At 40.1% G+C, this 12,826-nt stretch overlaps 1 protein-coding gene across 1 annotated transcript; it reads right to left on the bottom strand.

The window, feature by feature from the left end:
• Nucleotides 1–5,801: 5,801 nt before the first annotated feature.
• FAM237A (family with sequence similarity 237 member A) lies at nucleotides 5,802–10,486 on the bottom strand. Its single transcript, XM_085299309.1, has 2 exons — nucleotides 10,065–10,486; nucleotides 5,802–5,950 (listed from the first exon to the last, which is right to left on the bottom strand). The coding sequence occupies exons 1-2, from the start codon at nucleotides 10,471–10,473 to the stop codon at nucleotides 5,811–5,813; spliced, it is 549 nt and encodes a 182-aa protein (XP_085155435.1). The 5' UTR covers nucleotides 10,474–10,486; the 3' UTR covers nucleotides 5,802–5,810.
• Nucleotides 10,487–12,826: the final 2,340 nt, after the last annotated feature.

Below are 12,826 nucleotides of genomic sequence, written 5' to 3'. Positions count from 1 at the left end.
TGGAAACAGCTTCACAGAAATATTGAAGGTAATTGAAGCTATGTCAGACTCTAAAGTGTCTCAAATGTTGCAGTAACATAACATAAGAGTTCTGCCTTTACTGACTTCGCTAGGGACTGTAAACTGATGTTAGAGAAGGGTGTCCCTTTATCCTAGTGATCTCCAGCTCATTTGCAGAAGATGTAGGGCCAGATGATAAAATTCAGCATGTCTTCACTAATTCTACACTGGTTTATACATCTTCCTGTCCTGTATTTTCTTCTCACTGCTTTAAAACTGATAATACTTTGTGTTTCAAGAACATCTGTTTTTTGCAAAAGAGATAACTTGAATCAGCTAGTTTCAATGATGTAGCATCTGTCGTGTCATTGTTTTGTAGACTGAATGGAAGGAATAAATTCTTAACTGCCAGCCTTCTCAATACTTAAATATTCACATTTTTACAAACAATTGAATTCATATTTAAAGGAAAATATGCTCTGAACAGATAAAGGAATTTGATTGCTTTAGAAGGGCTCTTCTATTATTGCTTAATGTATATGTAAGTACAGAATTTATAATAAGAATGTAATGTTACTTGCAGCATCTAAAATATTAGAAAAGTTTTTTTTCCCTTTATTGCTAGCATTGTGTTTTCTAAAACTTAGAGTATTAAAAATACTTTAGAAGTCTATATACTCACATACAGGTGTACACGTGCACGTAAGTAAACATGAGCTGTGTGGAAGTTTGTAAGTAGGTGATTGGCTTTAGCTAACACTGCACTTGTTGAAGTCAATTGCAAAGCTTCAATTAGGTATCAGCAGAGAAGCAGTCTGGGATTTGAAAAGGAAAATACCAGACAAAAGCACCATCAGATATGGCTTCAATCCATCCCTATTACAGCCTAGCTTTATTTCTTATGATAATGGATATGTGAAGGCCTCAGAGGGAATTTTGCTCATTCATAAAAAAAAATAATAATGGGTACTCATTGCTTTCCTTTTTTCACTTCCTGTTGGCTACATGTTTCTTACAACAGTGCTACTTCAGTGATTTCACTGAGATGCATTGGTATAACATGCAATGATAGAGAGAATCATCAAATGTGCATTATTTAATGATAGCAGTTCTAAAGATTGAGATAATGGGTGAAGTCAGGGTATGTGAATGATAATGAGGTTCTTACAAGAGGTTGTACTTTTTTGGGTTGTTAATTATTTGTTAAATGACAACATGCACTAGTGACAAACATAGAATCATAGTCTATGGCATAGAACATACTGATTCCTTAGCAGTGATTGTCCAGTTCTCTGTCTTTTACCTATTGATACACCATGGTTTGAATTCTTTCCCAGGAATTGTGCTGTATCTTTGATGACAGCAACAAGCAAGACCTTTATTCTGATAGTGCACAAAAATGTTTTAAAGGTCTGAGAAATAAAGATTCAGTACCACTTCAGAGAATGAAATTACAGATCCAGCTACTTCGTATCACTGTTCTAGAGGAGATATACAAAAAACAGTGAATGAGTATGTGGATGTGGGTTCAAGAACAATTTATATACTTTTAAGTGTTTTAGTTGAAGTCACTGGAACATAGCAGCTTACTAAGAGAGAAAAGACTCCTAATTATACAGGAATTTGTTGTGACTACTAAGGAAAAATTCAATTTGAGTGAAAGCAAAATATTTTGGAAGCTTTGGGAGAAAAGTCAGGTAAATTATATATGCTAAAACTTACCTTCATGTATAATCAATCAGGGTTAGGAAGATGTGATTGAACAGGCCAATGAAAATGTTGTGTTCAAGAAAAGCTGCTCAGCAAAACACCTAATTTTCCACCTAGAGTTTCCTGGTTCTGTATTTTTTTAGAATGAATTATAATCACTGAGATAAATGGACTGGCTCATAATTAAAATGGCTAGAAAACCTGTTTTCTTCTGGTAGCCCCTCAGCCACCTCCTTGAAAGACCTTACACTGTGGTAGTGATGATAACAAACATTCCTGGTTATTTCTGCTGCTTTTGGTCACAGGAAGCCTTGATTGTGCATATGCAAATATCCAAGAATTAAAACAATAGATAATGGTATGGAACTGGAAGCTAGCAAGCAATTCACAAAGGGCATGTGAAGAGGATAAAAAATAAGGAAAGTAACTGAGGGATGAGGACCCCAGAAAACACATAGTGATGAGGTCACTAGAGCATGGCTACATCTGTATTCTGGCTTAAACAGAATATAGTGTGAGATAGAAACTTAATAGCTTTTGTGATATGACAGTGCCAAGAGATTCAAACAACAGGCCAAGGAACATAACTATTGATAGTGAGAAGATACCCGTCAGCTTCTGATGCATCTTTAAATACCCTTCAGAGTCAGTGCAGTTGAATTAAAATTGGTCATAAACAGCAACAACTGAAAAATACTGATTTGGTCAGATGCAATATGGGACAGGCCTAGAATACAAATCCTTACAGTTAGGTATCACTGAACCTCTTAGTGTTTAGCTCTTATTTCATGGCAGGAGAAAAAGACTCAAAGAAGTGTTTTTCATGCTGTTAGGCAGCTGTTTAGCTGCCAGTTCCCTATAAGATGAAAGGAACAAAATCCCGAGCCCTTTATTTTGTTGTTACTCAGTCCAGCTCTCAGTGAAGCAGCTTCAGTCAGGCATGAGGTAGTTTGAGAGAGAAAAAGGCACCAGGGGTTTTCATTGGCAACTTTTCTCTGGATGAGTCCACATGTGTCACGCTTATATTTACCCCACCGAAGTATCATAAACAGTTCTGTAGGAGTTGAGAGGAAAAAGTTATTTTTTTTTTTCCTCTCTTATGGAACACCAACCAAAATATAGTCCAAGATACCTCCAAATGTAAGAGTTCTGAGGGATGCTCTGAATTTAAGTAATATGAAATAATTGGAGTCATTTTCAAGGGAAGTGTGGTAGAAATACTAGTAAATTGTGCACAGTAAATTATTGTTTTATCAGATATATTCATTATTGTGATATTAATGCTTTCTGCTTCTGGGCTGCAATGATTTGTGATCATAAGCCTAATTAATTGCTAGGAAAACCCATGCATTTTTTTTTTATTTCGATTCCCCTGCTTGTTAAAGTTAAGATTTAATAAGATGGTAAGCATTACTACAGCCTCTTTTAAAAAATGGAAATGTTGACCACGTGGATTTGCGCAACTTCAGGCAGGAAGTTTTATTCTATCACAAGGAATTAAGGAAACAGGGAAACAATAAGGCCAAGGATGTAAAGAGTTTCCTGAACAGCCACCTTTGCCACTGGTTTCTGACTTGCAATGCAAGAAGAAAATGGAAGATCACATAGCAAATTAGTGGGAGACAGTCAGAGCCTCCTCTGTGTTCAATGTCCCCATGCCTTTGGCCTTGTGCCTCTTTGATCACTTAAGATGTCCCCTCCTGGAGCACATACTGTCACACTCAGACTGAGTAAACCACAGTAGCTGCAAATACAACCCCAGTTCTTTCCTCAAGATCTGCAATGAAGATCACAGGGGAGAGTGGTAGGAGGCAATGCCTTGTCTATGATCACAGGCCCATTTTGAATTATTCCTTTGAGAATGTACAGCAAACGTACCCACATTCCATATTCAAGCACTTTTTCTTAACACAGCCAACCTCAAAGACTCAAATTTATAGTGAGTGAATGAATAGAAAACACCAGCATCATCCAGTTGTATTTTCCTGACAGATTGTTCAGACCTGGAAGAAAAACAAACAGGACCTAAGCTGTAAAATAGAATTGAGCTCTGAGCCCATCAGAGGGAAGAAAATGCCTGAGGTAGGAATTCCTTTAGGAAGTTTATTAATTGCAAGTTTACATTTAATTGCATCTCCTTTTTTTTAATTTAGCACAATTAATAACACAGATTGTCTCCTTTAGAGCAGCAGTTTCTGACTGTTCTCTGTAATGTGATCTCATATTAGAGACTAAGTTGTTTTCTCAGTCCTTCCTCCGTATACTAATCCTTCCCTCCCCACTTCCTCAAAGGCCAAATAATGCTACAGTCTTTTAATTAAGAAACTTGCTGAGGCAGAACACTACTGTGAATTTGCCTAAGATAAACATCAGCTCAGTTAGCAGTGGTATTTCACCATCTCTGTTGCTGTCTGTAGGGAGGAAGAAGGATGCCAGCAGCCCTATCCTAGAGAAACGTGTTGTTAGGGCAGGAACGTATCCAGAGTGAAAGCACTAGCCTCTTCCCAAAAGACCCTATGAAAGAGCAACTAAGACAAAAAGTACCTGTTCAGATAGTTTCTCTGATTTTACATTCTCTTGAGTCTGAGAACAGATGAAGACAGGTAACATCTGTTCTGCAGCATTACCGATCCCACGTGGCTGAGGCATGCAGCTCCTACCATACTCCGTCTGTTGCTGGTCTCAATAGCCGTAGGCACTGTGCGCGAAGACTATGTCTCTTGTGTTAGTACAAAGCTGGGCATAACAGGACTTTTAGATACATTAATACAGTTTAGGTAACGAACAACAGTAGCACGAGAGTGAGCAGATCTGTCGCAACAATGCCCTTGCCTGTCTCCCACCCAGTGACAGAGCACTCCAGTCGGCTGTGGCAGGGGGAAGGCGGGGTGCTGAGTACACTAAACTGTGTGCTACCTGCACTCATCCTGCTTGAGCATTTGAATGAGTGCTTAACCTTAAGCACGAATTCAGCACCACTGAAGTTGATAGACTACTAACCACTTCAAGATTTTATTTACACATTTTGCTACTTAAGCTATTTCTGCAAGTTGCCAAACACCCAAAGTGCTTCTGCAAAGGAGTTTTTCTTCAGGTATTTTTCAAAAATCAAATATTGCCATATGCTCAGGGAAAGATACTGTGAATGAGCAACTAAATGTACTTACCCCAAAAAGCTGAATTTTGTAGTTGCGTTCATCCAGTCAGGCAGTGGAAATATTTCATTTCCTCAAAGCATCAAGTGTTAATTGCGCAATGTTGCCGAATTAATACTAATTTGCATATTAGAGTTATCAATAGAAGTCAGAGGGAACTGATTTGGCTATAGAGAACTAGCAAACCGTAAAAAGAGCAAATTCAAGTTATGTCAAGAGGATTCTTTTGATTAACCACTTTAAGTGACAATGTGTAACACCTGAACATTTTTCAGAACTAAAAATTTTGGGGAAATCTTAACTTTGCTGCAAATTACCATAAAAATGAAAGCAAACAGGAGAGGGTCAGGTAATACTTGGGTGGTTTTTTTTTTTTTTTTTTTTTTTTTTTTTTTGGGGGGGGGGTTGTTTGTTTGTTTGTTTTTTTTTGCTGGAAAACTTAAAACATTTTTTGAAGATATTTTTAATACAAAAATACGTACTAGTTTTCTTCAGTAGGATCATGTCTGCCAGCAATAGTTGCTGTACAAACATACACCTGTACATAAAATAAAACATTACTGTTTCAACTCTAATCCTGTCATGGAGTCAGTGAAGGTTTTTGGGAGCTTCCTGATCTGATTGTCTACATCTTATTGAATGATCAGTTGTTTCTTTTTCAGCACCCAAAATACAATTAGTTTTAGTAGCTCACATGCATTACAAAAAAGCCTCACATACATGAACATTAAAGTGGCCAGCTGCTTATAACTCATGCAGTTTATTAAAGAGATTGAATTCATAGGCAATTAAAAAAATCCAAGAAGCCAAAGTTAATCAGAGGTACAGTGCTTATAGTTATAGACTTTCTTACGCTGTGTAAAGTAACATTCATGAGGATTAAAATGCAAAAACTAAACAAATAGTTTTAAAAAAAATACAGATAAAGATCTTGGACTAAATGTGTTATTTCCTCTTTTTGCCTAGCTCCCCAGTGACTCTTCCAAATAGCGTAGATCTACTCTTTTGCACGTGGATACTTACTAAATCTTCAAACACATCTTTCTTTTTCAAAACTGGCATCTTCTGAATATGAGAAAATACGCCTGAAAAGTGACACGAAAATACATGTAAGTTATCGATTTCCAAACAACAAAGAGCAACTGAGTACTCAGCTTGCCACATCCATGTTTCCTCCATTTTTAGCTACTAATGTCCCTGTTTTATCAGCACCAACTAATTGTCATTGCCCCAAAACCTCTTGTTTTGGTGACATACCCCTCTGTTTGCAAGTTGCCCTGCACTGACAAGTTACTTTGAACTATCTCCGCAGCATGGACCTCTTCTGTCATATTCATATAAAAGTTTTCTATTTGTAATTAGCAGTCAGCTCACTCAGCTATCAGAGTCTTGTCACAGTCTTACCAACTTTGTCCCACTGCCCTGCCCAGGTCTCTGGAGCACCCAACAGAGCCAGCACAGCAAGTTGGGCCATGTGTGAGGGTTGATTTGAGCCCAACCACCTGCACCTGTGAGGGGGAGGTGTGCACAGCTGTGGCCACTCTGAGGGTTATGGCAGTAGGAGCCTGTGGGACCAGGAGAAAAAAGGTAGAGAACACTCAGAGGAGGGTAGGTGGGGAAAGAGAAGAGAAGAGAAGAGAAGAGAAGAAGAAAGAAAAGAAGAAAGAAAAGAAAAGAAGAAAGAAAGAAAGAAAGAAAGAAAGAAATGGAGACTTTTTACAGTTTCTATTCTCCAAATGTTTGTAGTGAAGCTGTGCTCTGTGGCTGCTGAAGAGGGCTTTTTTTGTGCAGTTGCGCTTCAGGAAAATTAGTGGTGAGTACAAAAGTTATATTTGTTTTTATTTGCTTCACTTTTCCTTGTGATTTTCAAGTCCTTATTTTGGCTTTGTGGGAGTTGTAATACTTCTAATGCATCTAATTCCAGTGTTGTATTATGTAAGAAATGTTTTTGTGCTTTTTCAGTGTCTGGATTTCTTTAAGGGAAGGCTTAGCTAAAGATACCTTGGCCAGATAACTATGAAGGACTCTGTTTACCTACCCCTTTGCACTCAGTCTGGAGCTGACTAGCACTTCTCTGCAGGATATCTAGAGACGCCAAGTTGTAATGCTGTTGGATTAAATAGGACCTTAGTGGATGGAGACTGGGTGTTTTTCAAATAATTCATGCTTTTCAGTGATTTTTCAGTTTTGATTTTTGTTGTGCTTCTTATGGATTTTTATGGATAGAGCCTGAAGAATATCTTCAGACCTGTTGGTAACTTCAAGGAGGAGTCTAGTTGGACTAGAGTGATCTAGAAAACAGTGTTTGATACTCTAAGTCTGGACTGGGCTACTTCTACCACTGTCTTGGTAAATTCAGTCTTTTGATCCTATTTCCCAGGTGGGCAAAGTCTGAGAAACTGTGAAGGTGCCTGTTATGTGTGATAGGGTGGTTCTGTTCAGCAATACCTGAAAGCTTTACCAAGCACTAGGGGTTTTTTGACTTAAAATTTTGTTTGTTTCTCCTAGAAAAGTGCAGTTCCTGGTACTCTGTTTTCATGATGGTCTCATGTGGTTAATCCTTTCATTCTGAAATCTGACACTGTAATAATAACACTTTGTCAGCAGTGTTTCTGTGACAAGTCCAGATCTCTGTCTTGCTTTTTCATTTCAATGTATGTAAGGTACTATACAGCTTACAGGTTGCTCTTGACTTACAATACTGTTTACTATTTAAAAAAAATGCAAGATTGAATTGGTATAAGGAAGGGGGGAATAAAACCAATAACTCTAGTGTAGAGCAACAAAGATATTCTCAACAGATGCAAAAGTAGGAATGTAAGACCAAAAAAAAACCTAGCATTATTGTTTGACTGTTTTAAAACAGTCTGCTGAAAGCTATTCGTATCTGCCCATGGAGACACAGAATGAAGTACACAAGGTCATTCAAATGCCGGCAGTGCTGCTCTTTGTGCTGAAAAAACAGGCTTGCACATCTTCTTACGCATAAGAAGCAGTAATTCAATTCCTCATTGTTTGCTATATGAGACTTCTATCTGCAATTATCAACAATTGATTTTTCAGCTTTCGGTGACTAAATAAGGCGGTAGGGTCAAGAGTTACAAAGATTAGAACAACCAGCTTTATTAAGAAACAGGAAGTTTTGGATGAGAGGTTAGATAGCTTGTCCAAAATCTGAAATTTAGGCTGTCACTGCTGTAAGCTGCCTGCTACTAACTGGTATTAATCAATTGTACAGAGAAACCAGATGAACTGATTACAGCTCACAAAAACAGAGAGGTAAAGAATAGAGAAGGGGGGGGGGAATCCTTGTTTCTCTTAAAGTGTGCGTACTGAGTAGTGTCTTAAAATTGCTCTATGTGGGAGCAAACGATTATTCACAAAATGTAATTTGTTTCTTCAAAATAATCAGACTTGCTGTTAATCAGTGTCTTGGACAAAAGCTATTTATTTAAGAAACCTATGTCACATTGTGGTTATGAAGAGCCAAATGTAAACAAAAGGCTTAGGGAGAATTTAGGCAATAACATTGAGAGCTTTGATATTGAAAACAGTAATTAGTTTGGTGCTTTAGCCTGGTGAGCATGTCAGGTTTTGATACTACTAATGCTGCAGGTGTCTAAAGCTGCACTCTGCTTGTGCTCAGAAGTGCAGCAGTCTTGCCAGGACTGAGCAATTTGGTGCCTTTGTGATGCCCAAGGCCACTTGGGAACCAGAAGGGGGTCTGGGCTATCTTCCATCAGCATGGCTCAACATAGTGGAGATCACATTGGAGCTGCGTGATTAGCTGAGGCTTTTTGAAGGGCAAGGTAGAGTCTACTGCTTGCTTTTAAAATGCAGGTGGGTTAGATCACAGTTTAGAAACTGGACCTGTGTTTCAGAGTTGCTCTTCCTCTTGAGTTTGAGGTGATTGACTCCCACCTCCCAGCTTGCCTGCTAGGACAGTCTATAATGTTATGGGGATAATCCTTCATAATGAACTCTATCTTTCAGCACACAATTCAAGGTTTGTGGCTAAGATTGGGACTGTGAAGGCATATAGCTGTCCCCAGAGTGGAAGAATTGCGAGTACAAGTCCCTTCTTCAGAGACGCCATAATGGAGGAACCCATGGAGGTTCTTCATTATTCTATGAGCAGTGCTCCCTAGCAGCCTAATGACTAATATTCTGACCTAGGAAGTAGAGAGAGAGGTCTGAAACCTTTTGGGTGGACAAGCAGTTCTGTATCCTCCCTGTGGGCCTTCGGTGTTAAACTGCTTGTGGAAGCAGCAGCACTTCTTCCCCTCCATCAAAGAATAGCAACTGCCCCTTTCTGAAGGATATTCCCAGTGGAAGGATGCTTCTGCTGGTAGCAGGACCAGGACTGAAGCATTGGAGGGGAGTGAGACTTATGAAAAGCTATGCAGGATCTTCCTTTTGGGAAGGGGATGCTGAGTGCCATGCTACCACTTGCAGATCCTGTTGTGAGGTGCCAGTTCTCACCCAAATATGAGGCACTCACTTTAAGCCTGTGGATTTTGCTCTGGGAATGAGAATCTGGAGATTAGGAATTGCTGTTTAGTGTCATAGCTGCTATTCTTCCTCTCAGAGCTGAAGCTGTGTCTGAAAGCTTGCACGCTCTTAAAGTCCCAGACTTGGTTCCATTGTCTGTTGGACCTAGTTACCAGTATGGAAATAGGAAGAAATATCTAGCAGTTGGCTACTAGATGAAAGTAAATGTATCCTTATCTTCCTGCTGCAAAACTGCTATTCTCCCCAGCAGCACCAGTATGACTGTTCATAGGTAACACACTCATCAGAATGAGAAATGCTGACCTAGTCTGTCCCTGGCACAATGGTAAAAATGTTGGTGTGGCTGTTCAGTTACTGAGCTGTCTGTTCTTGTTTGAAGCCTTTCACTGTCTATCCCTGCCTCTGCTTTCCTTCCCCTTTCCCTCATCTCCCTCTCTGCCCCCCCTTCCCCAAAATCTGAAACTTGAAAGTTGTTGCTGGAGTCCAGGTAATTTTGAGGTCAAATTCTTGCTGAAATAATTTTGAACATAAACTTTATTCTCTACTAGATGTGGGGGAAGGGGGGGTTGTGCAGCCCTCTCAATTGCCTCTGTGCTATTAACACATGGCAAAATAAGCTTGTATCCCTCTTCTTTCCTACTAGCTTCTAGTTCTTGCCTAAGAGATGTGTATTAAAGGAGTAGTAACCTTGGTTTCTCCGTGTGAACTGAGCATGTAGAGTAGTGATCTTCTGTTCAGCTTCTGCTAGCTGCCTTCTCCCTAGGCCATGAGTTCTGGAGAGCACACAGTCCACATAGATATCCCAGAAGAGCTGAGCCAGGTCCCAGAACAGAGCCCCATGTTTCAAGTTCTCTGATGATTTCAGGAAAATCATAAAGTCCCAAAAGCCACTGACAGAGTCAGAAATGCGAGGCTTCCTCATTTCCAGCAAGGCAGATGAGGAGGATTCCCAACACTGGGGATCTGCTTGCCCAAGAGCCAGCGGATCAATTTGCCGATGGCAGAGGAAAGGTGTCATACAGAACGCTCCCATGATCAGCAGAGAGCAGGTGAGTCTCATGTTGCAGTGGATTCTTCCTCTGCTCCCAAAATCCATTGTGTCACTGAAATGTCACAAACACAGGAAACTGGAGAAACTTCTCACTGTTGTATGAAGGAAATAAAAAACCTGCTATTTTACATTATATAGAAGGCGCTTTATGTAGTGATAAGTGTTCTCTGGTCTTCAAAATCTGTGTGCACTTTTTGCATATGTGATTATAAATACAGTTGAGTTGCATTACTCTGTGCAGTGGAAGCATGTGTTAAAATTGTTAATCCTCCTTAAATCTGTACAATGAACTCTTATCTGGAACTTCTTTAGGTTGAAAACTTTTGTGTTGTCTTTTACTGAAAAAGATTAGGGATCTGCAAATAAAGATCCAGTCTTTTACAGAGAACTTAAACCTTTTGACAATCTTGCTTTCCTGAGTAAAATTTTGTGAACTTTTTTAAAAAATCTGCAGACTCCCAGTGATCTGTGGGGAGCAGGTGGGAAACTATTTCTTGTAACCATTTTAATGAATTGACGGTAGGGTGTAAAACCATCCTTTGAACAAGAGTATGCTACCTGTTTAAAATGCAGAACAGTTCTGAAATGATGATACAGCAAAGCCACAGCATGATAGCTGTATTACACAGTGTGCATGCATGTGTATCAGCTTGAATTGTTCTGGTAGTGTGAGGTACAGATATTTGTTGCAGATCACTGTAATGATTGTTAGGTTAGAATTGTGAAACTTTGTAACTAGTAGCTACATAGGGGAAAATCTAAGAAGGATAACCTTTGGGGAACAGCAAGGTCCAGTCTTCTCCATCAAACTTCATTTAATTTTCAATACATGTTTCTAATTTGTATGAGAGGTAACAGGTTTGGGTTCTGTGGCAATTGGCAACATCTGAGATCATTTTGGGGCAAATAAGTGTTAACAAGTGTGCTGAATCCTTGAGGCTTTTTTGGTGTGTCATGGGGGGGGGGCGTTGACTTTTTTTTTTTTTTTTTTTTTTTTTGTAACTAGATCTCTCAATCAGCTTAACTTAATCAGCAGCTGGGTTTTTGCATAGACAGCCTCTTCTATGGATGCTCAACAGGAGCACAAGCTGTGCCTCTGCTGTGCAAAGGAAAACATAAGAGGCAGGATAACTGTGTAGAGGCAGATTGTGTGTGAAAGGTAGCCCAGTCCTGGGCTGTTCTCTCTGTGCCAGTGCGTGTGGGGGGCGCTTGATGGGCTGTATTTCCACTGCAGAGCTAAAAGAGACTCTTCAGAAATTTCAGCCCTGGCAGTGATGTTATTGCCTTCCCCTGTCTGACTACCTGATGAGGTTCTGGAAAATTTTGGAGGTATTTAGACTTCAGAGGACTAACTCTCCAACAGTTTATAGTCACTTTTAAATTGAGTGAGGATCTTGTGAGCAGAGTTGGCTTTACAGTCTTGGATTTGACTCCTGCATTTAATCAACAGAAGAGGGACAGCACAGCCTTCCTGAACTGTTCTGCCTGGGGGGCTGTCGCCTAGGACAGTGGTGGTAGGAGCCCTGCTATACTGATGCTTACCTTAACAAAACGGGGCTGTCCTTATGCCTGTGGCCAAGATCTCCAGCAGCACCTCGCTGGCTGCGTGCCCTGCTGCTGGAGGCCGGCTTTGATAGCTCTCTCAAAGGCAAGACTCTGAAAGCCTTGTGAGTCGCTGCTCCATTCTTACAGATCTGTGTGCAAAAGCCCTTCCTCTGGACAGCAGACACCCATGCGTTGTACACTGTGCAATATGCACATAGATATCGGCTTACTGTAACATTGCAAGGGACTTTGCGGACTTCATATTTAGCAAGCTCCAAAGTTACTTTGAAATCTCTTCTTGCGGTGTTGTTGTCTTGTTTCTCAGACAAGATTTGGATTTAGTTACACTTCCTTACTTTCAAAAGTTTATTTCTCCCATTAGTGATTTTGAAAACAATTTAGCAATTGTAGATATGACCGTGAGTGCCAAAAAAAAAAAAAAAAAAAAAATCAAACTGAGGAGTGATACTGAAACTGGCTTTTAAGGATGATTCAGTCACTTGGGCAAGGGGCAATCTGCTTTGCATTAGTGAACAGTTGAGTTGGATACTTTGCTTTCTCCCCACACCCGGGAAACCTCCTAACTTACAAAATTGGATAAAACAAGGGTGAGGAATTCTGGATTTGTGAGAGGTGTGAACCAGGCGCTGCCGGGCAGGGCAGTCGTCTGCGGGGAAGCGGCACCGAGTGTGGTGCAGGTCAGGAGGAGTAGCCAAGAGCACTAGTTCCTATGACCTGGTTGAACTGAGGGAGCGCTCTGCTGATAGTCTTCTGCAGCCCTCGGGATTTTTTTAGATGGCCGAGGGGATAGTTTAGGGCTCTGCCTGCCCCCTACCACCACCACTGTCTAACC

Source organism: Rhea americana, unplaced genomic scaffold (assembly GCF_003343005.1).
Source record: "Rhea americana isolate MKP2758 unplaced genomic scaffold, rheAme1 scaffold_15, whole genome shotgun sequence".
Classification (NCBI taxonomy): domain Eukaryota; kingdom Metazoa; phylum Chordata; class Aves; order Rheiformes; family Rheidae; genus Rhea; species Rhea americana.
Note: the sequence above shows the minus strand (reverse complement) of the source record. Positions and strands in the feature narration are given on the sequence as shown.